The sequence below is a fragment of the Neofelis nebulosa genome, chromosome 14 (assembly GCF_028018385.1).
Source record: "Neofelis nebulosa isolate mNeoNeb1 chromosome 14, mNeoNeb1.pri, whole genome shotgun sequence".
NCBI classification, from domain to species: Eukaryota; Metazoa; Chordata; class Mammalia; order Carnivora; family Felidae; genus Neofelis; species Neofelis nebulosa.
The window spans coordinates 12,028,785-12,054,979 of record NC_080795.1 but is presented as its reverse complement, the minus strand read 5'-3'; the positions used below and the strand labels follow the sequence as shown (position 1 = coordinate 12,054,979).

The following is a 26,195-nucleotide window of genomic DNA, read 5'->3' as shown; positions in this document are numbered from 1 at the left end:
TCACTTTTCCTAATTCACACCATTTCCCTAGTTGACACGTTAAAGCTAAGCCACACAGACTTCTCTGAGAAGCTGAAGGAGCTGGTGTTCCAGACGGCTGATGCTCTCACGGTGGCTCTGCACAGCACCCAGACTTGAAGGGGCCCTCACCTGGGCAGAAAGATCTTTGTGCACCCATCACGTGACAGATTTCGCAGCTGCGCAGAACTTCACACTTTTCAGAAGCATGTCCAGGTGCAGATATTTTTAATGATCACTTAAAAAATGAGCCTACGATCCCTTCTGCCCTTTATCTTCCACTCCTAACATCACAACCACATCTACTGTGGCGACACACGTTCTGCCCTAAAATTCCACTTAAGAGAGACTTCAGAGGAATGCGTTCCAGAAACCTCCCCCTTTGACATACCACTGCCACCCATGGCCTCCTCACCTCTCAACGTTCAACTGATGGGTGCTGCGAGAAATGGAGGCGGGAGTCTACACATCCTCTCCCACATAAAACCACAGTGGCAGCAGGCCACCGCTCTCCCTGGATGGGCACGCGTCCCAGGGTGGTCACTCCTGCATCTAGCACAGTGGGAGTCAGCAGAACCTGCTTTTTAAGGGTCAACGTTGTCAGGCATTCTCCTCCCCCAAGGACTACGAACTGCACCACGTGTTGCTAAAGACAGCAGGGTCTGTACTAAAGAGCGGCTGACGACTCTCCCTGCCTGCCCATTCAGCAGATTAAGACAAATCAGACAGAGGAAGGGACATAACGTGGCCTGTCACCAGCAAGAGAAAGATTTCTGAGGTGGCCATCCTGAAGGAAGAAAGGATTTGGGATGAAAAAGACCTAATGGCCCCCTTTTCAAACAGAAGGTAACCTTTTTTTTTAAATTTTTTTTTTCACGTTTATTTATTTTTGAGACAGAGAGAGAGCATGAACAGGGGAGGGGCAGAGAGAGAGGGAGACCCAGAATCGGAAGCAGGCTCCAGGCTCTGAGCCATCAGCCCAGAGCCCGATGCGGGGCTCAAACTCACGGACCGTGAGACCGTGACCTGAGCTGAAGTCGGAGGCTTAACCGACTGAGCCACCCAGGCACCCCGAGAAGGTAACCTTTGAGACCAGGAAAGGGTCACCTGGTCTCATCCCTGACCTGGAGCTTGTTAATGAACCAGAGACCCGGCAGGGCAGGCCAGTGGGTAGAGACACGATGCTCACAGGTGCCTTTTCTCCCTTGCTCCCCTCCAATTCTCAAAGGGCTCAAAGTCTATTTTGTGACCATATGTTTAAAAAGTCTGTATCCTCTTCTGGAGGCACGGTGTCCAAAACACTTAATTCAGTATTTTCAATTATCCAATGACGTGGGTCAAAACTAAATCACTGGATGTAAATGAAAGAACAAGGAAGCAGAAGAAAAGCTGTGGGTTTCATTTATTTTATCAGCTATATACCTGGTGGACAAATATCTGACTCTCTGGGTTTTCTGCACTTACTAAGCAAAACTAGTTCAATGGTTCGCTTTTGTGTCTAATCTCCACTGAAAAGTTTTTACGTGTCTAGGAGCACACTACAAAACACGTATTGGGTTGCCAAAATATACCACCGTTGGGCTCGCTGGCTGACTAAAAAAAAAAAAAAAAAAAAAAAATCCTCAGGTAAAATGCCGCTACTTTCTTAGATCATAATGGAGAAGACAGTATCTGAAAAAGCAAAGTCCCTCAGAAGAAAGTGGCCACGTAGATATTAATGATAATGACAGTGTGGTTTGCAAAAAACGGACCTGACGTGTTTTCGGTACTTCGTGTTTTTCAAAAAATAGCAGCAGCGTGTTTATTATCCATTTAAAAATAAAATATCTTCATCACTCTTAACTGAGAAACAGCATTTCAGTTTCCTGCTAACTTGAACACTGGGGGTGGAAAAGCAGAGCAAGGAAACTGCAGCAGCAGCCAATCTCCGTGGCTGCGTTTCACGGGAGCTACGCTAGTCAAGTCACAATCTTTGGCCAAGTTCCCTTCTGTATGCACATTCAAAGAATCTTTATAGAGCTAAGTGGACCACTAAAGCATTCGAGAGTCATTCAAAGGAGGCGCTTCCTCCAAATTCTCCCTCATTTCACGGGGCCCGTGCATACACAACAGAAAACGCATTGAAAGGAAGAATGCAAACCCTCCTGTTTCAGCTTCTTGGATCCTTCCGTGTGCAAACTGGCATCCCCTCCAGCCCACAAATGTCTTAGCTTTTATTTTCAATATTTACTGCCAATATTTGAAAGCCATAAGGACACCTGGGGAGAGCACGAGGAAAAAAATGGGTAGAAAAATACATATTTAACATAAAAGGGAAAGGGGAAAGAAAGGTACTATTTCTATTTCTAATAGAAAAGTGGAATGTGGCCCCTTTTTCTCATTATTAAGATTTTAAATGTCTTTTTCTGAAATGCTGAATGCCTTACATCCTATGTAACAGCCTCTGGCAGATTCTTTTAGGTTCTCCTGTGCGGACGAGATGAATGTAATTCTACTTTGGTGGCCAAAAGGGTCAGTTCACGGAGAACGGCCACAAATTCAAGCCTCAGCCACTTTATGGAATGAAGCAGAATGGCAGGTAGTGAGAAGGACATCCTAAAGGCGCACAGAATCAGCCCGGTGATAACAGCCACCCTCTCTGAATGTGCTTTATCACGGAGAGCGTGTGAATGATGCAAAACAAGCCAGACCACCAGTGGGTCACTTGCGTCATCACCCGCTCAAAGGACAACGCATCTGTTTGTAGAACGTCACCGATGACAGGGCGTACAGGACTGAAGAGGGAAGATGCGAGCAGTTCTACACGAAATTTTTCATTTCACTTCTGTGTATTCCCTTGTATTTCAGCCCTCTGTAGGAAAATTATTTTCTGTATAAACAAATTCATCAAGTTAACTTATTCAAGGATGGAAATAACTGGTATCACATAACATTTTGCAAAACAAAATTGCCACTGCTCTATTCCAGTGCTTAAAAGCAAACTGCTATGGCAATTCAACCCCAGTGCTAACATAACCCAAACCCCCTATTACCTTCATCACTGCATATTCAATTTACATAATTATTCTGCTATGCTATTCAGAATTTACATGTAGTTGTATGCACTTCTACTGATCTGTGCTTCAGGGATGCTATTTCCTTTCTAGACTTAGCAGAACACGAGGCCACAGCTCGATGTACTCAATACATCTGGCCGATAGAAACTGCGGCTCAACAAAATAACGGGTCGGTTTGTGCCTTTACTGAAAATCTCTGCTCAGTTACCATGTCCTTGGACAGCATCCCCATCTGACCATCGACAACAGGAAAGCTCTTAGGAATTTCCTCACCGCATTTCATCGTAAATCAGCAAGTGGCCCTACAAGTGGTCAAGTCCCCGGGGCCAGCAGAGTTACTCCAAACACTCCCGGCGCACCCCTCAGCATGGCTTGAGTCTCTCTTTCCGCGTGCAGATCTCCATACTCAACAGAAATATTCCAGTCAATTATTTTCACACCACTTGGGGGAAAAACAACTATCGCCTATAGGAGGCATCCACTGAGATGATGCGTCTAAAGCGAATGAAGGGAGGGAAACGTACCAAACATTCCTCTTGGGAGAAAATGATCACATGCCCTTCCGCCTATCAAAACCGTGTGACCCTAATGCAAAGCCATTACTCGGATTCAGCAATGCCAAAAATTGACTCTGCACAGACCATTCAAACGTCAGGATGAGCAGCTGAGAGCACGCAGACGAGGCCTGCCCTGGAATTTTGTCCTCGTGGATGAAGACAGGCCCTGTCTTTGCATCAAGCAGCACGTGTGCCCAGAACCGAGTGGACGTGATGCCCTACGTTCCTAACACTTGTTTATAGTTGTTGGGGACATTTTAACAAGTTCACTGTGAAATACAGCATTTTAACATCTGCCCCAGTGTATCCCACAGGAGGTAAGGGTATGCTAAAGAATGTTTTTAAAGACAGGATGAGGTCGATGTAGACTCAGAACCAGAGAATCATACACTTGGAAATTTATGACAAGATCCAAGATATAGTGGGGGTTATTTTTTTTTTTTTGTCCTTTTTTCTTTTTGTTAATCAATTTTTGTCATTCGGTGCTAGATTCGAAATATTAAAAATACAAACCGAAGGCAGACTAAAACAAGTCTTGGTGATATGTTTTCTGAGTTCTAGGAAGCTCCTTTAGAACACAGACACTTACACTTCAAGTTTAAAAAATAATAACAACACATTCTTTTAAAATTTTGCTTCGATTTCTTTCTCCTTGGGAAAAATATGCACATGCCTCCTCCTATCAAAAGCACAATACTTAGCTTTTGGGCAATTATATTTCTTAAAAAAAAAAAACCCGGTAAGTCAGACCGAAATTCTAACCCTATGTTCCTTGCTCACATCCTAACGCTTAACAACAGTACCTACAAAGAAGAAGTACTTAATGGAATATTTCTTAAGTAAATGAGCAAAATTTATAATGGGTTGCAGGATTAGAAGAGTGTTCATATGCAGAAAAAAATAATCGTTTTCAATTAAGAGACCACATATGGAGGCATCAAAGAACGTTCATAAGTAAATGCAAATATCATCACCTAGAAGAATGAGGTGTTGAATATAATTCAGTTATTCCGGCACCATAAAAAGTACCGATGACAAAAATTTTTAAAGGACTATGATACAGACTTCCAACACACTACAGAATAACGTATTTGGGGACGTCTGGGTATTCTTAGCACAAGTTGAAAATCCAGATTTGCTCTTTTGCTTTGCAGGAGCACCTCTGTGGTCACAGAAATCAAGTCCTCTCTCTGTATCCGCGCGTACTCACACAGGAAAGTCTACGAGTCAAAGGCTGACAGGCCAGCGAGCTCAAAAAGTTCACGTCAAGCATGTCCATCACGGAACGGAGCGTGCACGTGTCCACGCGTGTGCGTGTACATGGGAGCACGCATGTGTCCACGCGTGTGCGTGTACATGCATGCACACGGAGGGACGACGTGCAGTGTGTCTCCTAATGGAGTTTGCAAACAGGTTCAGATTAACCGAGTCTGACCATACTTCCATCTGGAAACTATATTTTCTAACATGAGCCATATTCTGAAAAATAGATTCAGATGTTTGGAATTGGTTCAGAACAGTTGTAAGAAATGTTCGGTACAAATGAAAAAAATTAGTCTTCAATGTCTTCTCCTCTCAGCTTTTCTTACTGAGTAAATATGCCTTCTGGGGGGTCAGAGTTGGCGGGGGAAGTACAGAGGGAAGGATGGAGGGAGGAGGGTATTTCCTAGAAGCTAAAACTCGTGCTACTCTTGCATGCATATCTAATGGATAACTGCTATTTGATTTCTCCCACGTTGCCCACTAGCATTTCAACCCTGCCCTGGGAAGGCTTACTCCGCCAAGTGGAGAGAATTAATTCTCCTGTTTCAACTTCTGGGAAACAGGGCTGAAAAGCTTAGTGAAATATAGTGACCTGTCTTGCTTCTATAATCCTTCTTTCCCTGTTTTGCATTGTCCTTGAAAATGAGGTTGCTGGCCTATACTTACAAATAACTATGCTGGTAATTTGGTTCTATTTGTTACATGACAAATTTCTACAAAAATACGAGCAAGTGATTTGAAAATAATGAAGAATTTTTACCCAGTGAAGTCTACAATGTACCATCCGAATAAAGGGTTCGTAGTAATTGAGTCCTAAATTTCAGAATGCATAAATCTGTTAACTTCTTAGTTTGGGTGTCAGGGCAAGGAACCCGACAATAATGACAAAAATCGAGGTGCCGCCCCGCCCTCCTCCCCCACGCCTCCCCCTCCCCCCAGCCCCCACCCCCTTTCCCGGGCCGGGACTGTGTGGTGCTCATTTCTGTACTGTGTTTTGGTGCTGGTGGTTTCCGCCCACAGCCTACCTTGACTTTTTGCTGGATTTGGGTTTTGGCGTGGCAGTTTTTGCTTTCTTTTCCTTTGGCTCTTTGGGAATCTTAGGGGCTTTCGGGGTCTTGGGTTCCTTGGGCTCTTTTTTCTCCTTGGGTTCTTTCGGTTCCTTCGGATCTTTTTTTACCTTCGGCCTTTTCTTTTTCTTCTTCTCTTCTTGGGACCCATCTAGCGAGTTCCTATTTAGTTCTTGGTTATCAACCCCACCAGGGAAGTCATCTTTACCAAAACTTTTGCTGGGATCCTCGGCGACAATGTGGTTGTTTTTCTTTTTCTTCTTCTTCTGCTGTGGCTGCTGTTCCACTGATGGCAGGCAATCATCACTCTTCACTAGCTGAGCGTTCGGTCCACTAACCTGAGTCATATCCGGCACTGGTTTCTCTAGAAAGGGCTCCGATGGAGAATGCTGAGAGACAGAAATAGGAACTGAAATTAGTTTACCATTCTTCATATTGAAGAAAGGAACCGAAAGTCAGTAGCTGATGCTTCTGAAACTTACTGTATACTCAAAGCAGCAAATATTTTCCCAAATATACAGTTGCAAAATCTATCATTTTCTCTCATCCAAAAACCAAGAAAGCTTTTACATAAATAGTAAAAAGGGGTAACTCAGGAATACCGTAAAAAAATTCAACTCAGGAAGAAAAAAAATTCTCATTCGGCCGAAGCCACCGTCCATTTTCTTAACAGCCCCTACGTACGTAGGACACGGGGAAGGACAAAACAGCGGCAAAAGCTAAGGAAGGAAAGTAGATGGAATTCTTTTCCCTATGCGGGAATGAGAACTCGGATTAAAGATATACAATTAAGCCACTTTTAACAAGATCAAGTGTACCAAGCGCTGAAAGATTCAGGTCCTATGAAAGTTTGAAATCAAGGTATCACACACAAATCTTACACGCAAATGTCATAGGTCATTCCTGATTTAAATCACATTAAAATACCAAATTAAAAGCACATATCCGAACTTAATGACCTTGGATTTGTTACATTTCTTGGACTAATACGAAATGCAGAGGATGTTTTTCTTAAGTCACTAAAGCTTTACAGTTTCAAGTTTTACTGAAGAACAGAAAACCCATATAGTCAAGCTGGTACGCCCTGCGGGAGGAGTTTGGACACTCACTAGGCGTATACCCAGAGATGGGCTAAAACACAGTAGAGAACACCAACAATTAGGATGGGATGCTCAGTGGTCAGCCGAGATCAGAGTCTGCTCCAAACCAGGACAGGGGTAGAGCATCATCTCCACTGTAAATGAGGACATCTAACGAACCTTTACATTTCAACAATATTACTTTAAAATGTTGTATCTGCAAATGCCACTCAATTTTTTGCCTTCGTCATCTGCTTCTCCAGACACTCAACAGTAACCATAATAGGAACGGCAGTAATAATGGCTGCTAGTGTTCACTGAACAATCTTCCCATGTGCCAGGCATGTGTTAAACACTTCACACCGCTGACACCATGCAATCCGCACAGCGGCCCCGATGAGGAGCTATGTGTGGACATTGACACTCTAGGATGCGGTAGCGTGCCCGAGGAGTTACAGGCCCTTCCTCCTGATCCCACCATCTCCAAAAAAGGGAGAGGGTGGGAGAGTCCCGGTTGAGGTCTGCAGCGGACTCAGGAGCAACCCAGAAGCCGTGGCTTACCATCAGCAAAGTACTATAAATTAGATTCCGGTACGACCTCCACTTACTGAGCCTCTATTTCATGCCATGTACTGGGCTAGGTGCTTTCGGGAGTTACTTCACTTGACTCTCAGAGAAAAATGTGATAACCTGCCCCCATCTTTCAGAAAGGAAATAAGTAAAGTTTGACTAGCTTATGTGATCACCCAAGGCCACACGGCAGGAGATAGAGCTGTGATTTGAATCTAGGTTTTCTAAACCAGTTTTCCTCCGACTCTGCGCTTCTCCTCAAATCTTACCTATGGGCCTCCTTCTGGGAAAGGCTTCTCAGGTTTCATTTGATTTCCAAAGTTTTCAGTGACCCTCCCCGCCACCGCCCCCAATTTTTTTTTTTACATTTTTTAATGTTTTTATTTGTTTCTGAGACGGAGAGAGACAGAGTATGAGCAGGGGAGGAGCAGAGAGAGACGCAGACACAGAATCCGAAGCAGCTCCAGGCTCCGAGCTTTCAGCCTGACGTGGGGCTCGAACTCACGGACTGTGAGATAATGACCTGAGCTGAAGTCAGACGGTTAACCAACTGAGCTACCCAGGCGCCCCACCGCCCCAAATTTTTAAGACATCACTACCTGAAAACAAAGTGGTTATATTCTTCCCACTAAAGGAACCCACATTCAATTCTCCATCTGCACTGGTATAAGAGACAGAGTCCAGAATTATGAGGTAAGAGACACAAATTCTAGTGCAGGCCCGGCCATGAGCTATGTTATCAGTGGGAAATCATTTCTCTCATCTAGGGTTCGTTTTCCTCATCTGCAAAATGAAGGGTTTGGGTGAGATGATTTGCAAAGTCGCTTTCAAACTCAAATGGTATTAGAAAATCTTAAAATAGGGATTGATTGCCCTTTCTTAGGACAGCTGAAAGAGGCTGAACCTGAAAGAGAGGAAGGCTGTCCACAAAGAGAAAGAAGCAAGGGTAGAAGGCTGAGGAAGGGCACACAGGTGGGAGTCTTCGTGAGCAGGCCTCCACACAGGGAGAACACGGCTAACCCAGCGCTGAAAACAGCTAGCCTCTCTCCACGCTTCTCCCTCACACGTACCCCCAATCAATGTCAGCCAAGGCGCTGTCCAAGGCACCATTACCCAAGAATTAACAGGACCTGATTTAACTGTGTCATTACACTGCAGTTGCTGAAGTTGAGTTTAATTGTTACATATTATTTTCTAATGTAAATAAAAAGGAAAAGGCCATATCTTTTTTCTCGACCCCCCCCCCCCCAAGGGACTTAGAGATCAAACTTATTTGGGATAAACTATTTTTCAGGAAACGGAAGAAAAAGTATTTCCTGGAAAGGGAAGCAAAGAGAAAAGTCTACCAGTGAACAATGCTTAAAGCTTAGAATAGTGAATTCATCCCAGGTATGTGTACCTTGCTTTAATCTGCATGGCATTTACCCCAGTCACAAAGTGCCAGCTTCTAATGACAAATACCTGGTACACATTTATGAACTAGAAAATGCATAGGACATCTAATACAAAAAGACTGAAAATTTATCTACATACTCTAGCATACAAATGATTTCAGACGCCCTTTTCAGTAACAAATGAAGCCATAAATTAGTATCCCTTAAAAATTTTAATCTTCCATAAGAAGGAAAAAAACAGAAAGAGTAAACACAAAAAAGGTATTAATCCTATTTGATACACAGCAGAATTATGTTTTGGTACTATATGATATAGGGTGGGAAAGGTGCTCAGAAATATTATAGTGTTTACCAGACCCACATCTCCTTAAATCTTTTAGAGAAAAGCTGTTTTTGTAAACATTTAACAAAGAACAGATGGCCTGCCTTAATCATGTGGGGGAAAAAACCTGGAGCTCACAGTAATACCCTGACAAAAGTCTCCCAGGCCCAGCCATGCCCCCCCACCCCCCGCCCATGCATGGTACAGTCTTCTCTAATGCTATTTAATTTTACAGCGGACATTTTCCCATCAATTCCCACTGCCTGACAGGTAATCAATGCCATTAACATCTGATATTACCATATAGGGCATTGCTAAAACCTCCCATTTATTGGAGCAAATGTGGAGAATGTTAGATACCAAAGGCATTTTTAAATACAGCCTATAAGACTTTCCATTTGACACATTTTCTATCATAATTCTATATGCCTGTTGGAATATTATGGGATATATAAGGTCTGTGCCGTGGACTTTTGCAACTAAAACAGAATGACTAATATTTAAACTGTAAATAAAAATGATCCTAGGTGTGTGTGTAAGGGGGGGGGGGGGGTGTCAAAAAATTACCATAAATTTACCGTAAAATTACCATAAACTTTTATCCTTAACTCCTTTGTTCAAAATGTATACATGAGACAAACACACAAACAAGTTATCTTATGTCAAACAGAATAGGCAGGATGCAAAGGCGACCGAAGGAGAGCAGTGACCAAGGGAGTTGGGGCAATCCCTCTCTGACCTTTAAGCAAACAAGACCCAAACCGCTCAGGGGCTTTCACAAGAAAAGGAAACGGTGTACAGGGAAAAAACTTTTCATCTACCTCAAGTATGCTTTTCATCCAATATTCAGCAGCTTTGTCTGGCTTAGAAGCTATCATATTTACTCATGTTTCGCCTTAATTATATTCTTAAAGCCTCAACCTGTTGGCAATAGTAACAGGAGTGAGCACCGTGATATTAACACCATGCAGTGTTTCCAACACCTATAATCTGTGCAAACTAACAGCATGCTGCAATGTAGGGCACCTACGGACAAACATTTTATTTACTGAGTGATACAGACAAGCCTAAAATCGAAACACTACTTCATGATAAAGAAAAGCCACTACCAGCTGCGCAAGACTAACATGGCACTTCTGGGAGACACATCCCCTCCCCTGGCATTGAGCTAAAGGGAGGCACCTGTGTTCGCAGAGAAATGGAGATTCTGGTGGAGAAGTGGCAGGCCAGTTGAGACCGAAGGAACAACAAACAGAAGCTTAAAGCACACTAACTACAACTTCAATGATTTGTAAAAATTCAAACATTAAAGTGCTCACTTAAGATTGTAAAGTACTGTTAGTTTCCTTCCCCCCCCCCCCCCCCCCCCGCCCCATGGCTTTGGAAACACATCTTATTCCGATGCTGTTCACTCTTATTTTCCCAGTATTCCCTAGGTTCTTGATCCCTTGACACTCTTTTAAAAAGGAATTCCAGGACGGTCACTGAAGCTCAGTCTTCAGCTCACAGCACACAGCGTTCAGAAGTGCATTTAGCAAAGGCTCCGAAGTCCTGTCGAGACTCTTAACACCCTTCTCTCATCAGTGACATTGAGAGCAAGAAGATGCACTTGATATCTGGTGCCCAATTCAGTTCTTCATTCAACAAACATCTGGGGACAGAACAGTCAAAAGCCAGCCACGGTATCAGGCTGATGCTAAGGAGGCTTCCTGAAAAAAGTCACCCAGGTTCCAGCCAGAGGTCACTTCCTCAGTGGACCCAGCCTGAACAATGAGTCATGCCTGAGATCGGGTGACTGAAAGCATAAAAGTGTATGACAAGCAAGCTTTTGAAGCCCTGTTTAGGGAGGAGCAGATCCAAGATGCACAGGTAATTAGTTTCAATGGTCAACTGATACACTTTTCAGCTTGGACTATTTGATATGAAATAAGTACCAAAATATTCTTAAGACGATCAAGGGTTGGACTGTTTTCTGCTTAGCTAAATTTAGTACGAGAGTCAGGGCTTCGAGTTCAAGCCTTTTATATGGCAGTAGTTTTATTCAGCCCGTTTGTAATTTCCACGAACAGTAACATACTGAATGAATACATTTATGAACAAAAAACACACAAATGCATAATTGCCAAGCTTGTCAGTGATATGAATTGAGAAAGCAAAATGTATCCAAGCACATTCTTTTAAGTTGTAGGTATTAAAAAGTGTTACATGAAAAGATGACTCAGATCACGTACGTTTAGAGAATTCTGGGCTAACCAAATAGATAAGTTTTCTTTACTACAAAACTCTCCAAGCCCTTCCTACATTCTGAGTGGGGGATAATGCACAGTGTGTCCTAAAGGTATTTAATCATTGATTGCATCCCATTTTTTCTGAGAATAACTTGAATAAAAGTATTCTTCAAAATATACCTCGGATTATACTGACTTAGCTAAAGCAGGGCAAATTCATCTGCTTCTCTGGGGTGGGGGAAAGTACGTGTGTGCGTGCGTCCGTCTGTACGTCTCAAAGCAGTGGTTATCAAATGTTTTACAACATAGCATGTGACTATCAACAAATCTAATTCTATATAAAATGTGCTCAAACAGCTCACTGAATTGGCAGGGTTTTTTTATGCTCAATTTAAGTCACTGGTAGGAATAAAATAGGAATATTGGCATAGTCATGTAAGGCTGACTTGTATAATTTTTGTTATATTACAGTCAAGATAATTACCAAGCTAAATTTACGGAATGTTGAAGTATCATAATGCAAGAAATTGTCTTTACAAGTACCTCAGAACCATTAAATTTTAGAACTGAAAAATTGTTTTAATTACTGCCAAAATATCTCATTTAAAAGTCATCTGAAGACATTTTCAAACCTTTGGTTTTCTGCTTATGTCTTTACTCTGTCCGTAGAACAGATGTGCCATACAGACAAAATCCTAAATGGCTACAAATTAACATCGGCCACTTTAATGGCATCTAAATTATAAACACATTTTGAATTTAAGTAGAATCCAAAATAATGAAAATAATGAACCAAGCAATCATGTTACATTTAATAGTAAACAATTTACATCGGATATTGAATATTGCACATCTATGTATTTAGGAGTAAAACATATACCATAAGAACTGTCAAACAGCACTTTTAATATGGAAAGCACTGTATTGTGGTGTTTCTACAGTCACTCTAACGAGAAGAACATTGCAGTCAAACTCTACCAATGCTAAACCCCTTTCCAAGTGTCTGAGAAACCCTCAGCGCACAGACTCCCTCCCAGCGGAGAACAGGGCATCTGGCCACCACCCCTCACTCTCTGCCACCCCGTCGCTGCCCTTCTGGCCATCTCCCCTTCCCAGCCTCCACTCTGAGCAGGCTGCCACACCGTGCGGGGAGCTGTGGGCAGGAAGGTGCAGGGCTGCGGGCCGGACCCATGCTGGGTACCTGCAAGGCTGCCTCCCGCCTGCCCCACTCAGGATGACAGGGAAGAGGGCCAGGGAACAGCCTTGGGTTTAGGGGAGAGACAACAGCCAGACTGATGGGAAGTCCTGAAGGCATCCCAGGACAGCGTGCTGAAGGTTTTTAAACCACATACCACGTACAGCTACACGCGCACTTTGCAACCCTCTTCTCCGTCCGTGCCTGTATGTAACCACGTGAGGTTGCCAAGGTGGGTGGCGTTGTTGCTCTTTTACAGATAAGGAAACTGAGGCTTTAGGATGAACTTTCCCAAAGTGACACCGCTAGAAAAGGGTAAACCTTAAATTCTAACCCCGATGTGGCTACCAGCCAGCGTGAATGGGATCAGGCTTGCCCAGAGTCAAGGGCGATGAGAGATTCTCCAAGCCCAGGAAGCTGCTGGCTGTATTCCTCCAAAACCATAAAGCCCTTAGTTTTAAGACCCCGACTGTAATCTACAGGTTAAAATGGCTTTTAGCTGAATATCAGTTTGGGACTTTTGCCTTCAAAGGATTAGGGGAGAACTCTAGTTTAATTCCAAACTAAAGCTGTGGAGAATCACTACGTTTTCTCCCAAAGAGAAGAATGTGGATAAGAACTGACATTTACATTGCCTGCTAACAAACATTATCCCATTTGAATATCAGAATCACCCTGTTTGACAGAAGTTGAATTCAATTCAATCAATCTGCTTTGTCCCAGGGAGTGAACGGAGTCTTTCAGAACCAGAAGAAAATACGCCCACTGTCTGCCTTGCCCTGAAAACTCTCCCAAAACCACTTAAAAAAAAAAACCCATCTTACATGATTTTTAAAAATGCAATCTACATATGGGGCACTTGGGTGGTTCAGTTGGTTAAGCGACCAACTCTTGGTTTCAGCTCAGGTCATGATCTCACAGTTTGTGAGTTCGAGCCCCACATCGGGCTCTGCGCTGACAGCATGGAGCCTGCCTGAGGTTCTCTCTCCCTCCCTCCCTCTCTCTCTCCCTCCCTCTCTCCCTCTACCTCTCTCCTGCTTGTGTTCTCTCTCAAAATAAATAAACTTTAAAAAATAGATCAATTTAAAAAATAAAATTCAATAAAATAAAATAAAAAGGATATAACATACTTCTTTACCCCACTTGCTAACAGAGCATTCTACTTCTTAGGAAAAGCACCAGAAAAAGTAGCAGGCTCGCATCTAAGGGCAACGTATTTGAAACAACACGTTTATACACACACACGCGCACACACCCCTAGGGCACAGAGCTGAACTGATGTAAATGGAACATACTTTTGATGTACCTCCACTGCTTCATAAATGCCTGGAAAAATTAGCTTAACTGTTTATACAAGACTTGAATTATGTTTTTACATGTGTTAGGCTTTCCCAAAAGCATATACAGGTAATCAGACAGCATTCCTGATCGTCAGGGCCTCCTACCCCCTGAAGTGCTTCTCCTAGAAAGGAGAACTGAAGAGGGGCCGACAGAACCCATCGCTGCTCGGGGCAGCGGAGAAACAGAAACAGCCACAAATTTAACAACTCGAAGCCTAGCACAGTCCTGGTGAGTAACCTCGTAGGTCTCCTGGGCCACAAGCAGGAGGACAGCCCCCTCTGGGAAGCAGGCCTGCCCCCCTGTGAAGACTACATCCATTCTCCCCCAAGAGCAAACCCCCCGGGGGAAAAGCAGGGTCTACAACGTGGGCATCGTGGTGCACCTGACTTTAAAAAGCAAACTACAATGTGAAGCCCTTAAGGAGTCTCAAACACAGTCACACTTTCAGCCTCTTGTTCTGAATTTCTTTCTTAGCTCCTTACAGTGGCAAATCATCAAGTAATATCTTTTACGAGACACTACTTCCTAGAAGTAGAAAAGATAGCGAACATGGTCAGGGGCCTCAGCAAAGTCCATTTTCTTGCCTCTCCCTTCCCTCTTTTTTCTTTCTTTTCTTCACCACCTTGCATGCCGTTTTCCCTTAGGAGGCTCAACGCAACAAATGTCAATGAATGGGAATCGACAGAACAGACTCCCAGTTCGCAGGGCACTGGTTTTGCTTATTTCCAGTTGGCTCTTGGGTCCATGGGTCCACACGATGCTCAGAGAAAGGGCGTCTAGAGGCTTGCGTTTGGCAACAGATGCCCAGCCCTGCAGTGAGGAGCCTGCTTGGGATTCTCTCTCTCTCTCTGCCCACCACTCCCCCCCACTCCTGCTCACATGCACGCATGCGTTCTCTCTCAAAATAAACATTTGTAAAAAGTAAATAAAAACAGTCAAGTTCACTTTGGTAATCTTTTACCGTGCACTTCGCATTGTATTCTGCTACCGCTGCTGTACCCAATAGCAAGTTTGATCCTTAGACTGGAAAGGTGAAACATACGCACTTGGGCTCTGGAAAAGCAGTTCACACCAAGTTTGCACTGAGGTCTCTACTACTCTATAAATGTTAACAATAAATGCAACTTACTATGCTATTCCTACGAATTTAAAAAGTCAAACTTCGACAGACTGAAAGGAAGGTGTGTCTTGATCTAACACTGAACAATCCCAAGGATCTGTGTGGAAAGGGGAGAACAATTTAAAGAAAAAAAAATCAATTTTTTTAGGAGCTCGGTGATAAAGCTAATTTACACACTTTAGGCAGGCAAGTTCTCTAGAACGCAGCGACTGCGAGTCTAGCAAATTTAGTTGGCAATAAATGCTTAATGATGAACTACTTTAGTCCTATAAAAACTCATTCACTTCTTATAGGAGGCAGAATTCCAAGATGGCCCTATGATCTTCACCTCCCGACTGTAGGGGGACCTGTGTCTAGTTCTAGGCAACAGAACGCGGCAAAGGTAACAGGACTTCTTAGGTGTGATTAAGGTTCCAAATCAGTTGGTTTTCAGCTACTCAAAGGGCAGGTTTTCCTGGGTAAGCCTGGCTTAATTAGGGGAGGTTTGTAAGGAGGGTGTGGGCTCTCCCTGAGGGTCAGGGATTCTCTGTGGCTGGCGCCGAAGAAGCAAGTGACCAGAGTGAGGTGACCCCAGTGGGGAACTCACCGTGGTCAGAAACGGCAGGCAGCCTCTAGGAGTGGAGGGGAGCCCTGGGTGACGGCCAGCCAGAGCTGAAGCCCCCGGTCATACAGCCCCGGGCAATGAACCCTGTCAACAACCAGCAGGGACTTGGAAACCGATTCTTCCCCAGTTAAGCCTCCAGATGAGAACGCAGTCCTTGCACCTGACCGTAGCCTTGTGAGGCACTGAGTACAGGACTCGGCTAGGCTGTGCTCAAACCCCGACTCACAGAAACGAGAAGATAAGGAAGGGGTATTGTTTTACCCCAGAAATTTCTGGTAATTTGTTACACGTCAGTAAACAACTCACAACCCCTTTCCTCATGCTAGACATTTATCCTCCCACATGAAAGACAGCACACAAGTATTTCTTTATACCTTTGGGATGTTGATGCTGCTGATGGGAACACTGAGCATTTTTGTGCCAAGCACCATTCCGGGCTCACAACAACCTTAGGAAATCGCCCCCATCTTACAAATGGGAAAACTAAGGCACACGAGGAGATTAATCAATTTGCCAAAGGTCATCAACAGTTGGCTATAAGAAGAGTCGGGGTTCAACCCAGACAACTTCTCTGGACAACCCGGCTCTCAGCCACCAGGCCTGCTGCCTAACCTCTGCGGCTAAACATCTCCAGAAGGGAGGAAGACGTAAGGGCAGGGAAAGCCGGGGGTCAGGTAACAGCTGGAGAGGGTAGGACCCACTCAGACGAAATACGGGATGTGGCTGCTATAGGCAGGCTGGGGCCTGACACTATTTCATAGTTAACTGCCACTGAAATCATCACAGGGAGAGGATTTTCATAAGAAAATCGCTCCGTTTTCAAGTAAAAAATATAAGAAACTGCTCTATAAACAATATTAAAGGCTCCTGATGTTTATTTTAAAAGAAACTTCACTGCACATTAGAAACAGTCTGTTTAACACTTAAAGGGGATGGTGTCCCCATGACTCCTTCCAGCTGGAATCACACATGAAACAGAAGATACCAAAGCAATTAAGTATTTTATAAACACTGCTGAGGGGTCAAAAAGAGGGAGGTTCATTCACTGACTAATAACGCAGTAATAAACAAACAGCAATGTTATGCAACTGAGAAAATTATTATAATTGAATCTGCACAGCTGGGCAAGAATAAAAGCCTGCTTATGTATATTAGCTCACAAATGCTTCGTGTGGGTAGGTTTTAGTTTTAGGACTGTTTCAGATTTGAGTCTCTTTTATAAAGTCAGATTTTTTTTCCCCCCTTATCTGGATATAATTCCACAATTACAAGTGCAGAACAGAAAATAAGTCAATGAACTGCCCCACCAACTTTTGCTGTTCTGTTTACACTACAGAGAAATAAATGTCTACACGGTGATTAGGAACTTAAACTCTCTTGAGCTGTTTTCATTTTTGACGAGTACATTTTACCTGATTTGTGCACAGCGGCATGAATAATGAATGACTGCGATTTGGTAGCATACTGGACGGAAAAGCCCGGAACAAAGTAGCTTTTCACATTTTAACATTTAGTTCCTGCTGTGTTCTTGGAGTTTCCTTCACACCTTGATATTTTCCCCTTTGCGGAAGACGGGCAGGGAAACGCTGCCGATTACCATAGTTAAATTTACACAGACATGTCACAAAAGAGTGACTCCTAGATTTCCCTTGAACTGAAGTCACAGCGTTTGAATTAGAGAAACATTATTATTCTCTTGGGTTCAAGACTAAGCTTGGTAAAAAGTCCACCATCCGTCCATCAATTAAATGTGGTTAAAATGCAAACCAAAACAGAATAAGTTTCTTTGGGGAAAATACTCTATCCAGATATTATCCTTATTACTACATGGATTTTTTTTTTCTTAATTAAATGACTAAATCTGAACAAATCAGTCATCTATGTCAAGTTCCCGTCTGCATAAAAACCTAACTAACTTCAAACACAAATGGATGATTAGCTAACCATCAGGGCAGAGGTACAAATGTATCTTCAACAGGCACACATTTTACATCAATGATATCTATTTTTATGAGATAAAAGTACTAAGGCTTTAATGGTGGCAATGAAAACAGCCAAGAGTTTGAGTAGCTCGATGGCTGAGTCACAGACCTTTTACCTATAATGGGATCCATTATATCCTTGAACTCAGTTTGAGGGAGTAAAAGAGGAACAGATTTTTAAATATGGTTATAAAACAGCAGTACCCTCTGAACTAAGCTGTTTCAGTTTTAAACTGCTGTGTGATTTACCCTGGGCCTCCCTGTCAACATCCATTCAGCAACATTCTTTATTTATAGTTCTTAGATACTTGTATCTATTTGAAAGTATTTGAACAATGCTTTGAAATATGCTACAAAGATGCTATTATGTAATAACTTGAGTTTACATCATTTGTTTCTATTGTAACTTATTTACATTAAAAAAAATCCCTTTTGAAAATGCAGAACTTGAGGTGGCTTCTGACAAAATCATCGTTTGTGCCTAAAATGTAAGCATTTACATTTTGATATTCTCTTTTTTAAAGTACCATTTAGAGGGAACAAATAATTAACTGGTCACAATAAGAGGGTGTGTTTCAGCAACAAAGAACAGGAGCAAACGAGAGAGTGGCGATTTTTCGTGGTGATTTAACATCACTCCCCAAAGTAGGAGGATAACAAACCCTGTAGTTGCAAAACGTAATAATCATCCAACGTCTAGTCCAACACTGACCACTTCTCCAATTCAAGAACCTAAAGATGTTGTCTTCAGCTTCTATCACAGCAGATTCAGAAATGGAATCGGAAACTATCTCGGGGACAATCTCACGAGTTTTTGTGTCTGTTACCGTCACCATCTCCAGAGACAGCTGGCAAACAGGAAACATCGGGCAGAATGGATTCACCTCCGACCAGGAACGACCAAGCTAACGGGACGGCAGGGCAGGCAGAGTGGCCCGGGCCCAGATGGCCGAGGTCCTCAGGGGTACGTGGGCCCGCAGCCCCCGCTGAGCACACCAGCACTGGGTGAAGGACGCCAGACGCCGACTCGCGTGTATTCCTTTCACGCGCTGGCCCCTCTTCTGAGACACGTTGTCAGAAGGAACAACAGCAGGATGGACCAGAAAACTCGCTATTAGGGCTGGGTTTTGACCATTTACTCTGTGGGGCTTCGACAATCAAGTGGGAAGCCAATCATCTCAAGATCAGTAAAATGAAGAAGCTAGATGAGCAGATCTGTAAAATCCTTTCCACCTCCACGACTCGGGTCTCTGCTGTTAAAGTCGGACTTCAGCCCTGCTCGCATGGTAACTGCCCCAGCCGTCTAAACAGAAGGGAGTGTTTGTAAAGGTGGAGTGGGGAAGTGGGGACAATTTCAGAAGGAAATGTTAAGAAAGTTTCGGAGATAAACACAAAAAATGAAACTGATTTGAAAACCGACACTAGAAAGCACAAAATTAAATAAGATATACCAGAATTACTGTAACAAAATGTTAATGAACAACTTCCTTTTCCCATAAAAAAAAGGGAAACTTTCAGAGCAGTATTCCAATCCTGCGTAATCTCATTTCCTAGATACAGAACATCTACCAGGTTTTCCCACAGAAAGCTTAGCCTCTGCCCGATGTAACATGTCATAAAATAATGTTTGTCGAACGGCTCACTGGGCACAAATAATAATGTTTAGGCACACAAAATGCATTCCTGTACATACACCCCTGAGGCCATAGACCCACACCAAACAAACCGTGGAGAGGTGACAGGGAAGAGGGAGGAACAAAGGTAGGGCAGAACGAACAAAAGCCAGAAGTCATTCAGCACGAGCCCCAAGACCACGAGAAAATCACGCACAGGAGCAACGCTCTCTCACCCGGACGGAGGTGCGCTGGCACTCTTAGCGGGGGCAGGGTTGAATTCAGGGCAGGAAGGACAGGGACTGGTCGGGGACCCAAATTCCTCAGGGCGCAGCTGAGGACGCGGGCCGCAGTGGCACAGACACGCGTGGCACCCTGTGGCAACCGCCTTCAGTCATTTCGAGTCAAGTCTGCCCCCGCCCCCAAAAAGAAGTCGGCCACCCAGGACGATTTGGCTGTATCCTCCAAATTCATCTCCCAACCTACTTTTGGATTAGACTTGCCTTTACACAGTTCTCTCCACCCACAGCATCCTTCCCCCCACCTCATTCGCTTTTTCACGTATTTATCGAGCCTTTCTTGACCCCACGCTTCCTCCAGCTCCTGCCACCGTGTCTGCCCCCCCCCCCCCCCCCCGTGGAGCAGAGTCCTCGCAAGAGCGACAACATTTGCTGTCTTCCTCCTCCTTCCGTTCACTCCTGACTTCGCTCTACCTAAGCACGGCGACACTCTCCTCCAGGTGACCTCCAGCGGCAACTCTGCCTGCCGTGGCTCCTGACCTCACAGCGGCAGCTGACCCCGCTTCCCACCGCAAGCTTCTTCGCGTGACCTCCAGCCGCGGGACAGGCGTCTCTCCTCCCGCCTCGCGGGCTCTTTCTTTACTCGTTTCCCGTCAACTTCTCCACCTACGGCCTCTGAGACGCCCCAAGCCTTCAGCTTTGGATCTCAGCTCTGTCCGGGCCTCCTCTCTCTTCCGGTACCATCGCTCTAAGCACTGCCTGCAGACGAAGGATCCCCACAGCTCTCTCTTGTGCCCAGACCACTCCCCTGAACTCCATACTTCTCCAACTGTCGGCTGGGTGGATCCACTCGGATGTCCCAACAGGCGTCTGTGGTTTAACTCGTTCTACGACAAATTCTGAATTGTCTCCACCAAACTCCAACTCCAGACAGTGTCACTCTAGCAGCAGAAGCAGCCAAAAACACGGAGTCACCCCTGGCTCTTCACTTAGACTCCTTCAAGCCGGTCTGTTGAGTCCTGTTGGCTGCACCTTCCGCACACACAGAAAACACCCTTCGACCACCTCTCCCGCTGCCCTCCCCGTCCAGGCATTGCGAGGCCTTGCCCGGACTCCTGCGACGGCCTCTGTAACTGACCCGACTTCTTGTTCTGCCCTCTGCCCCAGTCTTGGGGCACAGGGCACTGGCTGCACAGTCTTGAGTGGTCCCTGAGAAACGTAAATCAAACCACCTCACGTGTCTACTCAAAACCTCCGGGGACACCTGGGTGGCTCAGTGTTAAGCATCTGACTCTTGATTTCAGCTCAGGTCATGATCTCACAGTCATGAGACCAAGCCCTGTGTTGGGCTCTACAATGATGGCTGGGAAGCCGGCTGGGGATTCTCTCCCCCTCTCTCTGCCCCTCCCCCACTTGTAGGCGCACGCTCTCTCTTTCGCTCTCGAAATAAATAAAAACAACAACAATGACAACAAAACCCTCCAATATTTGCTCATTTCATTCGCAGTAAAATCTAGACTCCTCACCATGGACTATAAAGGCCTTATATGACGTGGCCTTATTCATCCACTTCCCTAATTCATCTCCGACAATCCTCCTTTGTGCTCTTCCGCCCCAACCACAAAGATTCCTTATTTACAGACAAACGACAGGGGTTGAAGGCCCTTCTACCTCAGGGCCTTTGCATAGGCTGCCTCTGCCCTCAGAGCTCTTTGCCCAAATATCTCCATGGCTGTCTCCCTTGGCTTCCTTGAAGAAGGTTTAGGCAGTAACAGATTACAGGAAATATGACGCAGAGCTAATACTTGCTGAATTTGGGTGAAGGACAAACAGGTAGGTGCTCACTGCGTTATCCCTTCAACTTTTCTGTGGATTTAAAACTGTTCAAAACTCAAAGGTGGAGGCGGAAACCTCTTTCCTACCACAACCTCATCCTCTCTTCTACCTCGTCTTTGACCACCCCTCCCCCGCTCGCAGCGGAGCCAGATACCTGTGCCCACCTGAGCCTGGATATTTCCTCCAGCACCTTGACCTCAGCAGGCCAAAAATCAAGATCATTTTCCTCCACTAAAAACTTGCTTTCCTGTCTTGCTCGCCGTCGGTACGATTCCCAGTCGCCCAACCATGCTTCTTCCTCACCCTCGCCGGCCCCCACCCACACTTCTCCAGTCCAGGCCCGCCCCAAACGTCTTCCTTCCAAGCCTTCCCCCCGCTGGGCTTGCCTTCTTCGGTGTGCTCCATGTCTCGCAGCGGAGTGATCTCTCCAAAACACAAGCCACCCGCACTGCTTTCCTGTGTACGATTTGTCAACGATCCCCATCCACCACGTTTAAAACTGAGGCTCTCAGTGTGGCTGGTCGGGGTCTTCCCTGCGCCCCCCTTGTCCGGGTCCTGCCTCTACCACAGGCTGACCAACGCAGCCACGTAACGCACTCTGACCTTTCCCACCTTAGCGCCAGCGGAGATGGCACTCCTGCCTGGGATGCTCGCTCCGACCTCTGTCTTCGCATCTAAATCCCACGCAACCTTTGAGCTACAACGAGACGTAACCTCTTCCCTGATCTCTCCTAGTGGAGCCAAACGCTCTTCCATTTAAGAGTACCATTGACCGTATAGCTTGACTACTTATTCTTAGCTCCTTCTAGCCCTCTGCACCATGAGCCCCTGAAGGAAAGCGACGTGCTACGCTCGTTTCTTGGAATCCAGCGTGTGTCACACGCACATATGCGTGTGTGTTCCTAACCCAAAGCAGAGACTGAAATATACCACAGGCTTAGTATTTATCGATTGAATATCAAAGCCTCCCCAGACCTCACTCACATGTAACACCGACATCACATTCTACCTCTGTCCTGCTCACAGGTGTGCCCTCCACCTTCGTACCTTGTACCTCTGAGGTACCCAGAAGAATGCCTTCAGCCACTGTGGACCCAACAAATGCATGCATAAATAAAGGCACATTGGGCTGGCTGGGCCAAGGCAAGACTGAAACGTTTGCTATCCTTCGAGAGGACCTGCGTTGGGTCTGCGCTAATTTCCCCATCACTCTTTTTCCCCGATTCAACCATCGCTATTCTTCCTGGCCCTGCAAATAATTAGTTACCTGCTCCCACGCAAGTCTACATTTCTCTCTTTTCATCACAGTTACATCATTGTATAGCTGAGGCTTCTTAAAGGGGAGAACCGCTTATTTTTACACTTCCACAACCTCACCCACACAGTGACCGGCACCTTGAAACGCACAATGTTCCTGATGGATGGATGGATGGATGGATGGATGGATGGACAGACGGAGTCATCACCTCATCTCTGAATATCCTAAACATGACTCAACAGGCAACAAGTGCTGCCTCTGTGCTGTGAACTGACTGAGACAGATCCCTCGTCACATTCCCAGAGACAGTGCCCAACAAAGTCACTCCCTGGAGAGAGACCTAGAGAAAGTTCTTGGAATCTGACCTCTAAAAACGAAAGAGGTACACTTTCTAGTGATTGCTGAAATTACATTGATCATGCATTTTTATCAAAAATGGCTTATGACTTCAGTGTACATAAATTTTAAAATTTATTTTTAAAAAATATTTTATATTTTAAAATATTTAAATATTTAAAATATTTTAAATTTTAAAATTTAAAACGCTAACAGTTTATGCTCTGACCACAACCCATCTCCTGGCAGGGGTGGGGGGATGATTATCTCTTCCCCTGAAGCCCAGAGAGGATGCCTGAGTGGGTGGGTGGCCCAGGGGGGAATCGACGGCCCAGGGGGTCGCTGCTGGGTACGCAGAGCTTCAGTTCCACCCGCCACACCCCAAGACCACACAGCTGCAGAGGAAGCCCAAGGTCCTAACTAAACCTCCAACTCCGACACCCAACTCACCATCTTCGCTTCCTGCCCCTCTATTCCTACAAACAAACAAAAAAGTTTGTGTTCTTCTTCCTGAATTCTTCCACCTAACTGCTGAGGCCACCACTCGCCTAGTGCCCAAGAAGGAAACGCGGCGGTCCCGTTGTCCGTCCTCGACCCCTCTGTGCACACTGCCGCTGTCTCATTTCCAGACCCATTATCTCCCAACTGTCTTTTCCCAAGGCTCGTGCTGCCCGATGTGCCACGTGGCTCCCAAGCACTTGGAACGCGGCAGGTCTCAACTGACAAGGGCTAGAGGTGTCGATACAGCAACAAAAGTAAACTGCCTGCATCTCACCAATAGTTTTATACTAAATACGTTGTTGAAAGGATCTCCAAATATCACATGATCAAAAATATTTTGCAATTACAGTAGATAAAATACATTAAAATCAATTTCACTGCTTTTTTTTTTTTTTTGGCTTTTTTAACGTGACTACATTTTACACAACACGTGTGGCTCACATCCTGTGCGTCTGGACAGCACTGCCCAGGGACATCTCTCAGTTCCTCTGCTGGCCTCACCCCTGCACTCTCACCCCGAGCCCCTCGGTCCCGGCAGGCTTCCACACACCGGGTATGATTCGGCCCAGAAGGCAGCTCCACACGAGGTCCCTGAATGTCATTCTCCCCACAGCGCGCCCCCCCCCCCCCGACACCCCTTCCGTCCCACACCTGCCGTAGCCTACTGCACGCAGGACGAACACCTAGAGAATGTACGTGCCATGCCCTGAGGGGTATGAAAGGATCCCTGACCTCACCCAGTTTAGAACACACAGGAGGTGAGGGGCGCCTGGGTGGCTCAGTCGGTTGAGCGTCTGACTTCAGTTCAGGTCATGATCTCGGGGTTTGTGAGTTCAAGCCCCACGTCGGGCTCTGTACTGACAGGTCAGAGCCTGGAGCCTGCTTCAGATTCTGTGTTCCCTCTCTCTCTGCCCCTCCCCGGCTTGCACTCTCTCTCTCAAATAAATAAACATTAAAAAAAGGAAAAGAATACACAGGAGGTGACAGAGTATTTTAGTAAAAATACAGCCACAGTTGGAGCAGTAACAGAGTAACTTACAAAGTAGGTACCAGCCACAATTGTAAGCACACCACACGTATCACCTCACCTAATGTTCCTAACGGTGCCGTTAGACAGACACTAGTACGAGTCCCGTTTTAGAGGTGAGAAACTGAGGCCCAGAGTTCAGCGAGGCCACACAACTTCTAAGTGACAGAAGCAGGACTCCACGGCCACACTGTTCAACGTCGCCTTCCAAGATGAGGGGCCGCAGCGCGGGGAGGCCATGAGCGGCCGTGGGGGCTTAGAGGAGCGGCCCAGAGCCCGCCCTGGGGAGGTGAGACAAGGCTTTGCAGAGGAAGCGATCTCTAACCTACAGGTGAATGTTCTGGGCCAAAAGCCCAGGGGTGAGAAGGTCTGGAAGAAATGAAATCAGGTCACTGTGCCTGAGAAGAAGAAAGAAAGGACTGGAGCGAGAGGAAGACAGGTCTCTGTTTATTTGTGGTCTAAGAAGGAACTTTTTGACGGGCGCCTGGCCGGTTCAGTCGGAAGAGCGCGTGACTCTTGGTATCGGGGTTGTGAACTCGAGCCCACGTTGGGTGTAGAGATTACTTAAACAAATAAAACTTTAAAAAGGGGGGAGAGAGGGTACTTTTCGGGAGAAACTGCACAGGGAGTCTGTGAAGACACAAGACGGGTGAGGACCCAGAGGTCTGGTGAAGAACTGACTAAAAGGGGGGACAGGCCCCTCCCACGGCATCTGGAGATAAGGGACGAGAAGGGGACACTGCGGCCCTCATTCCTTATCCTGATGGCCCAGCCACATCTTTCTGCCTCTTACCCAAGGAGAACCGGGCCATCCCTCGTCCTCGAGAAGGAATCCCCAGGCAATGCTCTGGGGCCAATGCCCACCAGCGCTGGCCAAGGGCTTCTGAAGACTTCACTAACTCCACACAACCGGGACATGCGTCCTAACTTTAAAACAATTTCTGATTACGAGGTTGTGAGGTAAAAATGTTACGAAACCACCGGCATGAGCACTTTCCCCAAGAGTACACGGTGAGTATACCAACAGGGATGCAAAGCAACCAAAAAAGCACCTATTTGTTTGGAGCAGGGGGATTAAAATAACCAAACAGCTAAGGAAACATGATACACTTGAGTGGCCTGCAAAACTTACATCCATTTTATTTTTTAAAAATTGTTTATGTTCCTTTATTTTTGAGGGGGGGGAGGGAGGGGCAGAGAGAGAGAGGGAGATAGAGAATCGGAAGCAGGCTCCAGGCTCTGAGCTGTCAGCACAGAGCCCAATGTGGGGCTCAAACTCACGAACCACGAGATCGTGACCTGAGCTGAAGTCGGAGGCTTAACGCACTGAGCCACCCAGATGCCCCCGACATCCATTTTGAAGATGAAAGAAATGTTTTTAAAAGACTTTAAAAGAAACGCTTTTCTTACCAATTCAAGCAACACCCCAGTCCCCCTCCTCCCCCGCTCCCTGCACCGCCTTCCCCCCACCCCCCCGCCTGTTGCTTTTAGTGGAAACAGACAACAGGGAAGTGGTAAGTGGGAAAAGCAGTGCACAAAAACTGATATGGTTGATCCCTTATCCAAGACCTTCATGGGAATCTGACTTC

At 45.5% G+C, this 26,195-nt stretch overlaps 1 protein-coding gene across 4 annotated transcripts in view; it reads right to left on the bottom strand.

The window, feature by feature from the left end:
• CHD7 (chromodomain helicase DNA binding protein 7) overlaps window positions 1–26,195 on the bottom strand; it is a 192,530-nt gene that overhangs the window by 79,569 nt on the left and 86,766 nt on the right. For all 4 annotated transcript variants that reach the window (XM_058699659.1, XM_058699662.1, XM_058699661.1 and 1 more), the window contains exon 3: window positions 5,920–6,350. In XM_058699659.1, the coding sequence (XP_058555642.1) occupies window positions 5,920–6,350 (431 nt within the window). The remainder of the gene's footprint in view (window positions 1–5,919; window positions 6,351–26,195) is intronic.